The 14,405-nt window shown below is 44.0% G+C and overlaps 1 protein-coding gene across 1 annotated transcript in view; it reads right to left on the bottom strand.

The window, feature by feature from the left end:
- The window catches only part of LOC140203690 (T-box transcription factor TBX22-like), a 39,952-nt gene extending 26,972 nt beyond the window's left edge, over window positions 1-12,980 (bottom strand). The window contains exons 1-5 of the mRNA XM_072269736.1: window positions 12,833-12,980; window positions 11,689-11,845; window positions 10,969-11,070; window positions 1,951-2,125; window positions 247-411 (exon numbers count right to left, since the gene is read on the bottom strand). Coding sequence (XP_072125837.1) covers window positions 247-411; window positions 1,951-2,125; window positions 10,969-11,070; window positions 11,689-11,845; window positions 12,833-12,980 — 747 coding nt within the window. The remainder of the gene's footprint in view (window positions 1-246; window positions 412-1,950; window positions 2,126-10,968; window positions 11,071-11,688; window positions 11,846-12,832) is intronic.
- Between the last annotated feature and the right edge of the window lie 1,425 nt (window positions 12,981-14,405).

Genomic DNA, 14,405 nt, shown 5'->3' with positions numbered 1-14,405 from the left:
TCTGGGATTCAAAGAACTTTTGCATCGGGAAACTAAATGCCAGTAAATAACAAACGATCGAGAATTATGATGTCGTTTTACATAATCATGTAAATCTATAATCAAGTTAATGCAATGTATGCAATTGGGTCGTATCAAGAATTCGGTCATTACACGGGAGGAGACTTCCCCTCAGCCTTTTCCCCCTTTTCTCCGCTGCCCCCTCTTTTGCACCCCTCCCCCCAGCCTGTCAGTACCATCGTTCACCTGTTGGTTCTGATAAGCTGTCACAGTGGTGAATTCCGTCTCTGTGAATGTGAATGTGTGTAATCCGTGGAACGGAAGATGCTGATCTGCAGAGAGATCCGTGTCAGCCTCTTTCAGCACCACATGGATGCGCGGCCGGTATCTGTGCATGGACTGCAGGACGATCTGGTGGGAATGAGAGAAACATTGTCTTGGCGTTGTATTCACAACAATTTGGGCCGGCGTGGTGGTCAACCTTCAGGGAAGGATTGAGTTCGTTCTGCCTCTCTCCGCGTATACTGACGGAAAGCTGTGTTCGATATGCTGAGATTTATGTGAATGTTGGATTGTACTTTATACTGCTCTCCTTCAGTTTTCAGTGTTTTCTTTCTAGTAGCCGTTTGGCGGGTGAGTAATCTGTTAGTTCTTTGCGTGTGTGAGGGGCGGGGGTGGTGGTCGGGGATTTTGATGCTATTGCCGCTATTCTTTTCCTGTCAGTGAGGGGATTGTTATTACCGTTGGTTTTTTTCCCGTGGGGAACGGGTGGGGGATTGCTATAGAAACATAGAAAAACTACAGCACAATACAGGCCCTTCAGCCCACAATGCTGTGCCGCACATGTCCTTACCTTAGAAATTACCTAGGGTTACCCATAGCCCTTTATTTTTCTGAGGCCCATGTACCTGTCCAGGAGCCTCTTAAAAGACCCTATCGTATCCGCCTCCACCACCGTTGTCGGCAGACCATTCCACGCTCTCATCACTCTCTGATTAAAAACGTACCCCTGACATCTCCTCTGTACCTACTTCCAAGCACCTTAAACCTGTGCAGTCTCGTGTTAGCCATTTCAGCCCTGGGAAAAAGCCTCTGACTATCCACACAGTCAATGCCTATCGTCATCTTATACATCGGTCACCTCGCATCCTCCGTCGCTCCAAGGATTGTTACTGCTTTTTTCTGTGAGGAAGGGGCGGGGGATTGCTATTGTCATTGTTTTTTTTCTGTGGGAGGGAGTGGGGATTGTTATTGTTACTGTTTTTTCTTTGGGGAGGGGTGGGGGATTGTTATTGTCACTGTTTTTTCTGTGGGGAAGGGGTGGGAGATTTTGGGGGTTTGTGAGTTTTTTTCTTATTCGTGCTTGGGGTGGGGGGTGAAGGTGTTGACGCATTTTCTTTCAACAACACCCCCTCCCGATCTTTCTCTATTTCATGGCTATCTGGAAAAGACGAATATCAGAGTTGTGTTGTACATACATACTTTGACAATAAAATGATCCTTTGAACCTTTGATCTTTGAACAAGTCTCCCTTGAGTTGTAATGCGTAACTGAATTGTAATGTAATTGTTAACATGTACTACGTGATAATTGACATCCGAACTACTCCCCTCTTTACCGTGTTGGTGTGGGTTCTGCTCAGCACTGGCTCAGTCTGGGGAATGTACCCGCTGCCGCTTCTCGTTAGCCCAGCCCAAATCCGCAAACCGGTATGGGAGCCCGACTGCCGCAGTGCACTGACCATTAAACTGACAGCTGGGGTGAGGTGGAAATGTGTTATTGAATGTGCCACAAGTGTAATTTTGGGCCATGCCATTGTTATCTAGGTAGTCGCGTGCAGTCCACACTCACGCAGGCCAGAAGATTAGTGTGGGCAAGTGTTCGCCGCACTGCTTCAGACTGTGCCTTTCGGGGAGGGGTGTGCCTTTCTGAAATGACGATAACTCTTACATGTCCTTTCTGGTCCATGTCGTTGTTGGTAAGTTTTACCCGGTCGAAACTGATGACCTGTTTCATCCAGGACTGCCCTGAACTTGGCGAGTCGGGGTGGACGTACATTCGGGGTGTCAGCGAAGGCTGTTCACTATTTCCAGCCACCATCCACTGCGAACTGTGGTACACATACCTGCCAACATCATACATATGTACAAGTCTTGAAAAAGTGCCCCATTCGTACCCACTCTATTCCCTATGTAGAAGGCTTCTATGACGGGCTATTTTCCAGATCAGAAAGGGCTTTTTATCGCGATTTCCCTAACATCTGCGCCAACCAGAAACATGCTCACTGTGTATCAAGATGTTGCGCAAACTTCTTTTTAACTTTCAGTGCTCGAAAGAGAACAATGCTATTGACTCCCAATCCATCTGGCCACTATTGATTCTGTACGTTTCCTAGAGCAATGTACAGTACCTAAAAGAGTGACTCATCTTAAACCTAAGCGTACGCACTCAGTAAATTGATTTGAAAAGAAGTTAGTGCTGTATTATATGTCCGCGCTGATAACGTTAACTGGCCGGCGGTCTCTGTCACGATCCATCTCTCAGTCTTCCGCAGACAGACACAGCTAAGCGACTTCCTATACAGATAGTGCAGACGATGAGATCTATCGAAGATAACGTATATCATCAGCTTGCATTATGTTCTTTGACAGTGGCAGAGAGATAATAGATGATTTTAACTTTCCATACTGTGTAAAAGGACTAGATATGATAGGGTCTGTCAAATATGTTCAGGAAAGTTTCCTTCATCAGTACATAGAAGTTTCAAAGAGTGTGCAATATCTTATCTGCTATTAGCGAATGAGACAGGGTAGGTGAGACAGATCTGTGTAGGGGAACATTTTGCATCTAGTGATTATAATGCCATTAGTTTCAAAGTAAATATAGAAAAGGATACCTCTGGTCTGCGGGTTGAGATTCTAAATGGGAGTAAATCTTAGTTTGGTTGTATTGGAAAAGATCTGGCAAGCGTGGATTGGGACAGGCTAATTTCTGGCAAAGGTGTACTTGGTAAGTGGGAGGTCTATACAAATGAAATTTTGAGAGTACAAATCTTGTATGTGCCTGTCAGAATAAAAGGTAAAGATAACAAGTTTAGGGAACCTTGGTTTTCAAGAGATGTTGAAGTCCTGGTTAAGAAAAAAAAATAGAGGTGCATAAGAGTACAGACAGGTACAAATAAATGAGGTACTCGTGGAGTACACAAAATATAAGAGAACACTTAAGAAAGAAATCAGGAGGGTTAAAAGAAGGCTTTGAGGTCACCCTAAAGAGACAAGATGAAAGAGAATCCAAAGGGATTTTACAGTTAGGTTAAAAGCAAAAGGATTGCAAGGGACAAAATTGGTCCTCTGGAAGGTCAGAATGGTAATCTATGTATGGAGCCAAGGGAGTTGGTGGAGATCTCAAATAGATTTTTTGCATTTGTGTATTTATTTGGGAGAGGGGTACAGTCTATAGAAATGAGGCAAAGCAGCAATGAGCTCATGGACCCCATACAGATTACAGAGAAGGAAGATTTTTTTTGTCCTGAGGCAAGTTAGGGTGTATAAATCCCCAGGGCTAGAAAAAGATGTTCCCATGGACTTCGTGGGAGTAGAAATTGCAGGGGTCCTAGCCAAGATATTGAAATCATCCATAGTGACAGGTGAGGTACCAGAAAATTGGATGCTAGCTGATAATAAACTTCTAAATGATAGGCCAGTGAGCTTGACATCAGTAGTGAGAAAGTTATTGGAAGGAATTCTAAGGGACCATATATATTTGGATAGACAGGGATAGTCAGCATCTTTGTGTCTAATGAATGTTGTAGAATTTTTCTATGAAGTTACCAGGAAAGGTGAAGAAGGAAAGACAGTGGATGTTGTCTACATGGACTTTAAATTTGACAAGGATCCCAATGGGAGATTGGACAGACAGGTTCAGTCGCTTGGTATTCATGATGAGATGGTAACTTGTATTAGACATTGGCATTGTGTGAGAGGCCTGAAAGTGGTAGTAGGTGGCTGCCTCTGTGACTAGTAAAGTGCCACGGGGATCGGTGCTGGGTTTTTTGTTGTTTGTCATCTACATCAACGATGCAGATAATAATGTGGTTAACTGGATCAGCAAAGTTGCAGATGACACAAAGGATACAGCGATATCTGCACAAGCTGGAAACATGGGCTTAAAAATAACAGATGGAGTTAAATGTAGAGAAGTGTGAAGTGTTTCACTTTGGGAGGATCAACCAGGGTAGGTCTTACACAGCAAGTGTTCGGGCACTGAGGAGTGCAGTAGAACAGAGGGATCTGGAACTACAAATCCATAATTCATTCAAAGTGGTGTCACAGGTAGATAGGGTCACAAAAAAGGTTTTTAGCACAATGGCCTTCAGAGATCAAAGTTTTGAGTACAGGAGATGAGACGTTATGTTGAAGTTGTATAAGCCATTGGTGGGGCCTAATCTAGAGAAATGTGTGCAGCTTTGGTCACCGACCCACAGGAAAGATGTAAATAAGTTTGAAAGAGTACACAGAACATTTACAAGGATGTTGCTGGGAATGGAGGAACTGAGTGTAAGGAAAGATTGAATAGGTTAGCACTTTATTCCTTGGAATGGAATAGATTGAGGGGAGATTTGATAGAGGTATACAAAATTATGAGGGGTATAGATAGGGTAAGTGCAAGCAGGCTTTTTCCACTGAGGTTGGGTGGGACTAGAACCAGAGATCAAGTGTTAAGGGTGAAAGGTGAAATTTTAACGGGAACATGAGAAGAAACTTCTTTGCTCAGAGGATCATGGGAGCGTGGAACGAGCTGCCAGTACAAGTGGTGCATGTGAGTTTGATTTCAACACTTAAGAGAAGTTTTACTCGGTACATGGAAAGTAGAGATATGGATGGCTATGGTGTCGGTGCAGGTTCATGGGACTAGGCAGTTTAAATGGGTCAGCATGGACTTTGATCAGCCATCAATTGGCATTTGGAATTGTTTGGAAAGGAAGGCAAGTACAAGCTTGGTGGCCATCGTCTGAGTGGACAGTCACAGTGGTGATCTTCAGGCTTTAGTTCTTCAAAACTTCAGCGAAGAGAAGCTCCAGTCAGAGAAAGCAAAGGAAAGAAAAGTTCAAACTTGAGGGTTTTTCCTTCTTTTCTTTATATCTGCTCAGTTAGGGCAGTAGAGATGCCAGGCAGGATAGTGAAATGATCCTCTTGGGAAGACAGGGAGATCTCCAGTGTCCCTGCGACTACAACGGCAAGAAGTGTATCCAGCTGCAACTTCTAACAAACTGCATTAAGGAGTTGGAGCTGGAACTGGATGAACTCCGGATCATCTGGGAGGCTGGTGGGCTGGTGGATTAGTCATATAGAGAGGTAGTTATACCCAAGGTGCAAGATACAGGAGACTGGGTGACAGCCAGGAAGGTGAACGTGGTTTACAGAGTAGCTCTGTGCCCATCTCCCTAAACAATAGGTACATCACTTTAGATACTATCCAGAGGGATGACTTAACAGGGGAAAGTCACAGTGGCCGGGTCTCTAGCACTGAGTCTGCCTCTGTTACTCAGGAGGGAAGGAGGGACAAGGGGCATGCTGTGGTGATTGGGGATTCGTCAATTTGGGGAACGGACAGGAGGTTCCATGACGAGAATAAAATTCCTGCATCTTATATTGCTTCTGGAGTATCAGGATCTGGCATATCTCAGATCGAGACCTCAGCATTGTTAAGTGGGAGGGTGAGCAGCCAGAAATCATGAACCATGTTGGTATCAGTGACATGGATAGGACGAATGATGAGGATGTGCATAGGGAGTGCAGTGAGTTAGGTGCTAAGCTAAAGGGCAGGACTTCCACGGTTGTGATCTCAGGATTGGTACCCCTGTCATGTGCTAGTGAGGCCAGAAGATTTTATAGTTTAATGCATGGTTAACAAGTCAGTGTAGGAAGGAGGGCATAAGATTTTTGGATCTTTGGACTCTCTTCCAGGGAAAGTGGGACCTACACAGAAGGGATGGTTTGCACCTGAACTGGAACATTCCTAGCAGGAACGTTTGTTAATGCTGCATGGCGTGGTTTAAACTAGAGCTGCAGGGGGATGGGAGCCAGAGTGCCAGAACAGATAGTGGAGAGGTTGTGGAGGCAGATGTTGGTAAGACCTCAGACAAAGTTAGGAATCAAAAGGTTGAGCACGATGTGACTAGTGTCCTGAACCATCTATATTTCAATGCAAGAAGTATCGTAGGAAAGGCGGTTGATAGTGCTGAAGATGAGGAAGCTGGTTTACAAACAGAGGCAATGTATAGTGAGGAGAAGCTGTTGATAGGGCAAAATTGCAGTCAACAGGATGAGTTGCAATGTAAAAGGCAGACAAAATCAAAAAGGATGAATATAGGACTGAAGGTGTTGTATTTGAATGCGTGTAGTATACGGAATAAGGTGGAAGAACTTGCAGCTTGGCAGGTATGATGTTGCAGTCATCACTGAATCGTGACTGAAAGAAGATTATAGCTGGGATCTTAATCTTCAAGGAGACACATTGTATTGAAAAGACAGGCAGAACGGCAGAAGGGCATTGTTCCATTGATAATAAATTGATGTTCTGTTGATAAAATAATGAAATGAAGTCATTGGAAAGTGATAACATAGGGTTGGAGGTGTTGAATTATTGTAGATAGAGCTAAGGAACTGCAAGATTAAAAAGACCCTGATGGGAGTTGTACACAGACCCCCCCCCCCCCCCAGACAGCAGTAAGGATGCGACTGACAAATTACAATGGGAGATAGAAAATGCAGTATCAAGAGGGTAATGTTACAATAGTCAAGAGGGACTTCAAAGGCAGGTAGGTTGGTGCAACGTTCCAGGAAGGGGGATTTCTAGAGTGCCTGTGAGATGGCTTTTTAGAACAGCTCATGGCTGAGCCCACTAAGTGATCAGCTATTCTGGATTGGGTGTTGTGTAGTGAACTAGACTTGATTAGAGAGCTTTATGTAAAAGAACCATCAGGGGAGGTGATCATAATATGATTGAATTCAACCTGAGATCTGAGAAGGAGAAGCTAAAGTCAGATTTATCAGTGTCATAGTGGAGTAAAGGGAATTACAGAGGCATGAGAGAGGCATTGGCCAGACCTGATTGGAAAACAACACTGGCAGGGATGATGGCAGAGTAGCAATGGCTGGAATTTCTGGAAGCAATTCAGAAGGTATAGGATATATGCATCCCAAAGAGGAAGAAGTATTCCAAAGGAAAGATGACATAACCTTGGCTAACAAGAGAAGTTAAAACTAAAGAGAGGGCATGTAACCGAGCACAAATTAGTGGGAAGTTAGAGGATTGGGAAGCTTTTAACAACCAACTGAAGGCAACTAAAAAAGTCATTAAGAAGTTTAAGATGGAATACAAAAGTGAGCTAGCCAATAATATTAAAGAGGATACCACAAATTTCTTCAGAAAGATGAGAGTGGATATCAGGCCACTGGAAAATGATGCTGGAGAAGTAGTAATGGGAGATAATGAAATTGCAGATGAACTGAATAAGTATTTTGTGTCAGTGTTCGCTCTGGAAGACGCTAGAGGTATGGTGGGAGTTTCAGATATCAGGGGTCATCAGGTGTGTGAAGGTACCATAACTAGAGAGAAGTTTCTTGGGAAACTGAAAGGTCTGAAGGTAGACAATGACTTATCTACTAGACTAGATAGTCCACATGGTATACACCCAAGAGTTCTGAAGCAGGTGGCGGAAGGGTAATGATTTTCAAGAATCATTAGACTCTGGAATGGTTCTGCAAGACTGGGAAGTTGCAAATGTCACTCCACTCTTTAAGAAGGGAGAGAGGCAAAGAAAGGAAATTTTAGGTCAGTTAGTCTGATCTCAGTGGTTGGGAAGGTGTTAGAGTTAATTATTAAGGATGATGACTCAGGATACTTGGAGACACTTGATAAATAAGGCTGTAGTCAGCATGGATTCCTCAAGGGAAAATCTTACCTGACAATTCTGAGGGAATTCTTTGAAGAAATAACAAGCATGATAGACAAAGGAGAACCGGGTTGATGTTGTGTACAGTATTTGGATTTCCAGAAGGCTTTTGAGCAGGTATCACACATGAGGCTGCTTAATAAGCTACGAGTCCATGGTATAACAATAAAGATTCTAACATGGATAAAGCAGGAGGCAAAGAGTGGGAATAATGGGAGCCTTTTCCTGGAGGGCTGCCAGTGACTAGTGGTGTTCCACAAGGGCCTCAGTTAGGACCGATTCTTTTTATATTATATGTCAATGATTTGATGATGGAATCGATGGCTTTGTTGCAAAGTTTTCAGACAATATGGAGATAGCTGGAGGAGCAAGCAGTTTTAAGAAAGTAGGGAGAATACAAAAGGACAGACAGATTCAGAGAATGGGCAAAGGAATGGTATATAGAATACACTGTTGGGAAGTGTATGGTCATGCACTTTGGTAGAAGAAGTCAAAAGGTTGAACTATTTTCTAAATGGGGAAACAAATACAAAAAAAAAACCTGAGGCATAAAGGGACTTGGGAATCCTTGTGCAAGATTCCTTGAAGGTTAATTTGCAGGTTGAGTGTGTGCTGAGGAAGGCAAATTCAATGTTAGCATTCATCTCAAGAGGACTAGAATATATATGCAAGGATATAATGTTGAGACTTTATATAACACTGGGGAATCCTCACTTGGAGTATTGGACCCCTGATCTTAGAAAGGATATACAGAAACCGGAGACGGTTCAAAGGAGATTCATGAAAATGATTCCAAGATTGAATGGATTCTCATCTGAAGAGTGTTTGATGGCTCTAGGCCTGTATTCACTGGCATTGAGATGAATGAGGGATGATCTAATTTAAACCCATCAAATAGTGAAAAGCTTGATAGAGTGGATGTGCAGAGGATGTTTTCTATGGTGGGAGAGTCTAAGACCAGAGGACACAGCCTCAGTATAGAGGGATTTCCTTTTATAATGGAGATGAGGAGGAATTTGTTCAGTCAGAGACTGGTGAATCTGTGGAATCCTTGGAGCTTAGAAAAATAAGGGGCTGTGGGTAAGCCTAGCTAGTTCTAAGGTAAGGGCAAGTTCAGCACAGCTTTGTGGGCTGAAGAGCCTGTATTGTGCTGTAGGTTTTCTATGTTTCTATGTTTCTTTGCCTCAAGCAGCTGTAGAGACCAAGTCTTTCTGTATATTTAAAGGCAGAGGTTGATAGATTCTTGATTGGTCAGGGCATGAAGGGATACAGTGAAAAGGGAGGAGATTGGGGCTGAGAGTAAAATTGGATCAGCTGTGATGAAATGATGGAGCAGAAGTGGATCAGCCTAATGGCCTAATTCTGTTCCTATACTTTCTGGTCACCACACTACTGGAAGGATGTTGAGACTTTGGAGAGGGTGCAGAAGAGGCTTGCTATGATTTTGCCTCGCTCTAAAAGAGAGATTGCACAAACTTGTGTCATTTTCCCTTGTGTTTTGGAGGCTGAGGTAATCTTGCGACATGTTTACGAAGTTAGGGGAGAGCTAGGTAGGTATTCAGAGTCTCTTTCAGAGGGTAAAAAGGTCAAGTAATAGAGGTAGGGGTTTAAGATGAGAGACAGAAAGTTTAAAGAATATTTGTGAGGGAAGCTTTTTACATAGAAAGTGGTAGGTGACTGGAACATGTTGCCAGGGAAGGTGGTAGAATTAGGTGTGATGGCAATTTTTGATTGATATGTAAGCGGGGAGGAATGAGTCAGATGCAGGCTAATGGCATTAGTCAGATTGGCATCTGGTTTGGCCTCATACTGTGCTGTAATGTTCTGTGCTCTGTGATCCTGTAAAACTGATGTGTGGACTTTTCACAGAACGGTGAATCTCTCTTCCCCTATACCTCAGAGGTTTGTGGACATTTGTTCATCAGGGTACTTTAAAAAAGTAGTGTATAGGAAGATTTGGGAATTGAAGGCTGTGCAAAACATAGAACATAGAATGTTGTGCCGACCCTTAAACCCTGCCTCCCATATAACCCTCCCACCTTAAATTCCTCCATATACCTGTCTAGTAGTCTCTTAAACTTCACCAGTGTATCTGCCTCCTCCACTGACCCAGGCAGTACATTCCACACACCAACCACTCCCTGAGTAAAAAATCTTCCTCTAATATCCCCCTTGAACTTCCCACCCCTTACCTTAAAGTCATGTCCTCTTGTATTGAGCAGTGGTGCCCTGGGGAAGAGGCGCTGGCTGTCCACTCTATCTGGCGTAGAAGAGGAGTTGTGGTCTGGGGAGTCTCAGCATTAAATGATGTTGTAGGACTGGGGAGCCGAGTGGCCTATTCCTGAACTTACATTATGTATTCTCTTGTCAATTTATATCTCATTTAATTTTAACTAATGTCATATTCTCTTTGGGTGGCAAAGAACTGATGTATTTCTACCAAAGGAGGAGTCAGGTGCTCCTTCCCCCGGCTAGCCGGCAGGTCACCCATGGGCAAGGTGTAGCACCTGCTTAGTCCCCCGACCGTATCAGGGTCAGGTGAAGGCATGGGAGCTGATGGAAGATGATCGATCCTATGAGCAGCTGGAGAATATCACAAGTCCTGGTTGTGTGACCACTGACACCAGGCAGACAATCCCTGAAGGGTTTGATAATGGCTGCGGTCACCCGTCTTGTAAAGACACTAGCCAGAAGGAGCCAATGGCAAACCACGTCTGTACAAAATTTATCAGGTACAATCATGGTCATGGATTGACTATGATCGGCTGCATCATTTAAACGCGGGACATAATGATGATAACATTGTATAGTTAAACGAATCTTGTTTTGTTAGCAAAATATAGAATCAACTCGCCAAGTCGTCTGTACTTGCTGGAAAAGTTCCATTTGGAGTTAATTGCTGAATGGTTGCTTCAGGGAGTTAAAGGATGCTCACTGTACTATCCGTGTGTGTCGTGATTTCTAGAGGTACCGGTTTGTCACCGAACCGGTGGAGATGCAATGAAGAGTACCTGTATCTCTTGGAATCCACGGGGATAATATCCATGGCGATGTAATACTGCTGCTCGGGCTCCAGACCTCCGATTTTCACCCTGATGGCAGGGAACATGCGCCTGTGCAGAAATTGGCACTATTAGACTGAATGTCCACTCTTACCCGCTTTACCGAGGTAGAGACGGACGGGGTGCGGAGCATGAACAAAATGTCAAAGGCATTTTGAAGAACCCGCCTCGCCGATGCTGCGATCTGTAACCAACGCTGCTTGCAATGACAACAGGGAATAAATCCATATCTTTATGTTAAAATCTTAACTTTCCCTAACTGAAAACCACATATCAGTGGCCTTGTTTTTAACTTAGATCGAGGCGAGAAAGCTGCATCGTGGTAAATATCTGATATTAATATAATTTTCTGGATTCCATTTACAAAATTGCAGATATTTATAAACTTTCCAAATCAAAAGTTTATTCAACCAGTAAATGCGAAGCTCTAAATAAACCTCCAGCCAAGCAAACTACATACTGGGCGGAACTGGGTCCGCTGTTATATCTTGCGGATCTTCAATTAACCCAAGCGAGATTCTTTTTGTTTTGCTGTCCAAATTTTCCCAAAGGCCAACGCCTCTTAAAAAAAGCAGTTTTCGTTGTTTACGCTTTACACTAAAGACCCATCCCGAGTGTAGGAACGAAGTGAAAAGTTTAGCTGGTCTTGTGTAGAGCCGAATGTATCACCTGCCAGCTTTCGTGATGATCATCTCAGTGCCTATCTCGTGAAAGCTCTTCCAAAGATCTATCCCCTGTAGTTCTACCTGTGGACCTTCAAAGTCACCGCCGAATGACCTGGGAGAGGGGGACGTCTGGGTTTTGGGACCTTCTGCTTTCGCCTCCACTGCAAGATACCAAGAAGAATACTTTGATGAAGGCCGTCACCAGCTCATTTCCTGTCCGGCCGCCTCACACGCCTTTACATTGACCTCCCGAAGTAGCCAACTCATTGACCTACCCCGACACTTTCTTTCTCTTTTTTTACTCTCTCACGCACACATTCCCTCTCACACACTCACTCACTCTCTCTCGCTCTCTCTCTCTCATTCTCACACTCAGACTCTCTCTTACATTCTCACTCGCTCACACACTCTCACGATCTCATACAGTCTCACACACTCTCTCGCGCACTCACTTTCCTTTTCTCTCTCACACACTAACACTCTCTCACACACATTCTCTCACTCTGTCTCTCACTGTAGCAAACTAAAACAAAATGCATTTTATATAGTGTAATGCAAACGGAGTGTGGACCTCACAGCTTCTCTCCCACTCTCACTCTCTCACAGACACTCTCTCTCCCACACGCTCACTCTCTCTCTTACTCGCTCACTCACACACACAGTAGTAAACTAAAATAAAATGCATTTTATACGGTGTAATTCAAACGGAGTGATCTGAGGAGCGTTCTCCCCACAATGAAACGGAGTCCATTCGTAGTCACGAGACAATCTGTGTGTCTGTTATATGAATGTGCCAGTTTAGTTGAACCACCATCAATTTCCATTGTTAATCTATTCGCATTTCTAGGAGGCGCCTGCATGCTAAAAAGCCGAAAGCGGAAAAGCGCCGTACGAATGTCGACTCAGCCACGAATCAAAAATTTGCACATAAAACAATCAAATATGCCTGAAAAGCAGAAAGGAATATTCTGGACCCCAGTTATAAATGTATTTAAACGAAATAAAAAGTAGTTTTTAATTATTCCTGAATTGCAGTTATTGTCCTTTGCAGGTTTAATCAAAGATCATGGAAAGTAAATTCGAGGAAAGCTCTCGTTGGTGATGTGTGTTGAAGTCAGTTGCATCAATAATCAGTGTAGAAGACTAACCAGATTGCTCGTCGTCCTCGTACTTCGGTTCCTCGGGCCGATGTCGCATGTCGTTGCGCCGGCCTCTCACTTTCCCGTTCCTTGTGTCTTCATGTTTTCTCTTCAGGGGATTCCCCACTAGAAATTCCACGGAGAAAGCATGCGCCATCACCCCCACCTTCCAGCGCTGGCGGGGTGCACAGCCCGAATACAGAGGACAGCTGGACTGGGAGGCTGGTCGGATACTTTCTAAGCCCCAGACTGAATCCCATTCCAGCTAGCGGTAACCTTTGAGCGGATGGCGCGCTCCCGTCTGCACCTCTAGCCAAACGTGCATTTCTTCACTGTCAAGTGGGGCGCTGATGGAGAGCGAGACTTGCTGTCTGTCAAAGTCTAGCCAATAATACCACTGCAGACAAGAACGAGTGAAGCTCCTGTCATCACTAATTATAACCAGAAGAGCTTCCTTTTTACTGGCTGGTGGAGATAATCGTTTGCAGCCATACCTGTCTGTGTACTGCATGTAAATGATGGTATGCGCACATCACTGTCGTGTTTTATTATTCGTGTAACGAGATTAGCTCAGCGTTGACAAGTAAACCATCTTAAAAGGAAAATGATCTAATAAGTGAGGCAGGTCTCACTTTGCTGTAAATATGTATCTGTGTACTTATGGGCAGCTACGCATAGAGTACAATATGTGCTAGCCGCTGGATGTTGGTGTGCATCTAGATATACACAGGAACGTACGCGTACGCGGATTTGCTTTCTAAATTGTTGAGGAATTGGAAGCGTTCCGGGTGTAATGCTGTGTAAGAGGCTTGTTTCTTATGTTCGTGTAGTTTTCCGTCGGACTGTGGGATATCAACAACGGGACTCGCATCTCGATTCCAGAGATGTGCGTCCCAGAAAGTGCTCTGAAAGTCTGAGGGAAAGCGTAGGGGGTGGTTTATGTACTGGTGAGCGGTTAAAGTTTGCTACATGGCCTGCAGTTCACAGTACTCTGTTCTATGATGCTCATCCCCAAATACCCAAGGTTCAGACACTCGGTGTTTCAGTCGAGTGCGGATTTGGAATAGCTGAACTGCTCCCGGAATATAAAATCAGATGGCATTGCATGTCATTGTCAGTGCCGCGGATTTTCTACGGTTTATATCCTAATCCTCACACATGGGCAATGTCGAGTGGCCGCGTTCCGCTCACCGATGTCAGCGGAACTCTGAGAAGTCCGAGGGTTAGTCAGCAATCCGGATTCACAGGGCTCACAGACCACCGTTGCGAGGCAGCTTTCCCGTGCAGGGTTCACACCAGATTCCGTAACACCATTCCGTCTCCAAACCCAAACTTTCCAAGTTGCCCCAGTACCTGCAAGTGCCTTTCTTTGTTCTTTAGTCGACGGATAAAATGGAATTAACCCCCGAACATTGTAAAGACATACAGTATTGAGAACTTATTGCTCCATCATCTGAAAAAAAACAGAAATTTGTAAAGACATATTCAGAACTTATTGTTCCATCATCCGAAGTAGAAACCCCCAGAATATTGTAAAGTCTTATTCAGAAATTATTGCTCTATCACCTCAAGTATAAAAAAA

This window comes from Mobula birostris, chromosome 10 (assembly GCF_030028105.1).
Source record: "Mobula birostris isolate sMobBir1 chromosome 10, sMobBir1.hap1, whole genome shotgun sequence".
Taxonomy (NCBI): domain Eukaryota; kingdom Metazoa; phylum Chordata; class Chondrichthyes; order Myliobatiformes; family Myliobatidae; genus Mobula; species Mobula birostris.
This window is presented reverse-complemented; position numbering and strand designations above follow the sequence as displayed.